Here is a 2,725-nt window from a genome sequence, read left to right on the forward strand (position 1 = left end):
AGGTGATGATCGCGCCTACGAATGCCGAAAATCAAGCGAGCAGCTTTGTTTTGAATGCGTTGAATTTTCGTGAGTTGGGCTTCGGTGATACCAGCAAGCAGCGAGTTACCATAATCGAGGCGGGAGCTCACAAGGGCTCGAACAACATGATGACAGTTTTCTTCATTGAGGTACCGCCTTATACGAGAAATATTTCGGAGTTGATAATTAAGAGTACGGCATAACCCATTTACATGATCTGACATAGACATAGTACTGTCAAAAATAATACCAAGATTGCGGACCTTATTTATAGATTTAACGGTAGTTGTACTTACTTTAAGACTAAGAGAATTAATAGATTTGAGGTTATGAGGTGAGCCTACAACAAAGAACTCTGTTTTCTCCATGTTTAACTTCAACTTAGCATGAGTCATCCAGCACTGAATATCAAGGATGCAGTTCTGAAGCCGATTTATAGCATCAATTTGATCCATGGGTTGTTTAGGGTTAAAGGCGGTGTATAACTGAGTATCATCAGCGTAAATATGGTAAGAAAGTTTGTGCTTACGAATGATCATGCCAAGAGGTAAAGTATAAATTGTAAAAGACAATGGTCCCATGACAGATCCTTGAGCCAGCCCACAGTCAAGGGAGACAGCAGCAGAAAAAGTGTCATCGATGTTGACACGAATGTGTCTGTTAGACATGTATGATTGAAACCACTCTAGGGGTGGTCCAGAAACACCCATAGTACGAAGTCTGTGAGTGAGGGTGGCATGATCGATGGTGTCAAAAGCTGCGGTGAGGTCTAACATGACCAGCAGCACAACGTTACCCTCATCCAGCTCATGCATAAAATCATTTTTAACTTTGAGCAAAGCAGTTTCTGTGCTGTGCCCTTGCCTGTAGGCTGACTGAAGGGGCTCGCTGAGTTTGTTTGATGACAAATAATCTTTATATCTAGCTGCAACAATGTTCTCAATTACTTTGGATATGAATTGGATGTTAGAAATAGGCCTATAATTTTTCAACACATTAGGATCAAGAGACGTTTTTTTAAGAATGGGGTGACAACAGCATAGTAGGAAAATTACCGGTGCACATAGAGACATTTACAATTTTGGTGATAATGGGCACAACAAGAGACAGGTTCTGTTTCAAGAGCCATGTGGGAAGCGGATCAATAGAACAGGTCTTGTTAGGAAGTTTGACCAAGACCTTTTCAACTTCCTCCAGAGACGTAGGTTCGCTCATCACCTTCAATCTTGTAATCAGTGTCATAATTGGGCATAACGGATCTTGTCCGTTTTACTCTTGAAAAAGTTGGAAAACTGTTCACTCATGATATCAGAGGAGCTAAACACAGGCAATTGTTTGTTAGAATTGTTGAGCAAAGTATTAATTGTACGAAACAGATCTTTGTCATCCCCATTGGCTATTTTGGTTTTAAAAAACTCAGTTTTAGCACTTGTGATCATGTCGTTCACCAAGTGCAATTGATCAAGGTAACATGTGCGATCGTGTTCTGATTGAGACTTTCTCCATTTTCTTTCGAGCCTTCTGCGAACTCGCCTAGCACAAGCAATGCCTTCATTAAACCATGGTAGCCGAGTGCGGATGGACAAAGATCTTGTTTTGAGAGGAGCATGATGGTCAAGTAATTTGGTACAAACGACAGAAAAGTGGTTGACCAATTCATCCGCTGATGACAAGGAGTCAGGAATTTCAGAGAGCTGACATTTAAGGTCTTGAGTAAAAGATGTAGGATAAAAACCCAGGAAGTCCCGTTTGGTTTTGGTTACCTTCTTGGGAGGAGGTTTGTTATATGCCAGAATGAACTCAATAAAAAAGTGATCAGAGATCAGTGACTCCTTAACACTGTGGGTAACAACAATGTTGTCTTCAGGCCTGGATATCAGAAGATCAAGGGTATTACCACTTATATGGGTTGGAACAGTGATGTGTTGTTGAAAACCATTTATGGATATGGTGTCATGAAAATGACGAACATCTGGTAATTCAGGTTTATTAACGTGGACATTGAAGTCCCCTACTATAATCAATTTGTTTGGCATAAAAGAAACCTCGTCCATTAAATTATCAAATTCCTGTAGGAAATCTGATATAGGATATTTGTTAACCTTTGACGGTTTGGGTCTATACACACATATAAATGTTAAACCAGAATCAGAGTCAGTAATACACATATGTTCGATTATTTTCAGGTTACAGGTTGTTGGAGTTACAGTTAAGTTCAGGGTTGATTTAAACAGAGCACCAACTCCACCTCCACCCCGAATAGATCTTGGGACGTTAATGAAGTTGTACCCAGGTGGTGTAAATTCACCGATTTTGGTTGTGTCATATTCATCCAGCCAAGTCTCTTGCAGAAACAAAATGTCTACATCATGTTCGATAACGTAGTCACACACAAACACTGTTTTGTTTCCTATTGAGCGGGCATTCCATGATCGGATGTCTAAATACTGGCCATGTCTTGGAAGTTTCACCAGGTGGTTATGGGTTGTGACCAGCATCAGTTTTTCGGGTCTAGCAAAAATGTTAGTTGTGACAGGGATGGAACATTCGACAGGAGAGGGGTCCAGCAGGGGATGGGCGGCAGACAGGTAGTGTTCTATGGGTCTCGATCGCACTCCTCCACGTCGCCCTCTATGAGTGGTAGGAACATTGTTTATGTCTAGTTCAATAAGTTGAGACCAGACGTCAGGGGACAGATGGGTCG

At 41.2% G+C, this 2,725-nt stretch overlaps 1 protein-coding gene across 1 annotated transcript; it reads right to left on the reverse strand.

Annotated features, from left to right (window-relative positions):
* Window positions 1-1,259: 1,259 nt before the first annotated feature.
* Window positions 1,260-2,519, reverse strand: LOC140144147 (uncharacterized). Its single transcript, XM_072165980.1, has one exon. It carries the CDS (start codon window positions 2,517-2,519, stop codon window positions 1,260-1,262), a length of 1,260 nt encoding a protein of 419 aa, XP_072022081.1.
* Window positions 2,520-2,725: the final 206 nt, after the last annotated feature.

The sequence above is a fragment of the Amphiura filiformis genome, unplaced genomic scaffold, assembly GCF_039555335.1.
Source record: "Amphiura filiformis unplaced genomic scaffold, Afil_fr2py scaffold_42, whole genome shotgun sequence".
In the NCBI taxonomy this organism is placed as follows: domain Eukaryota; kingdom Metazoa; phylum Echinodermata; class Ophiuroidea; order Amphilepidida; family Amphiuridae; genus Amphiura; species Amphiura filiformis.

Bases quoted from the DNA above. Each gene is read 5' to 3' on its own strand.
- LOC140144147 (XM_072165980.1), bottom strand. From the start codon at position 2,519: ATGCTGGTCACAACCCATAACCACCTGGTGAAACTTCCAAGACATGGC.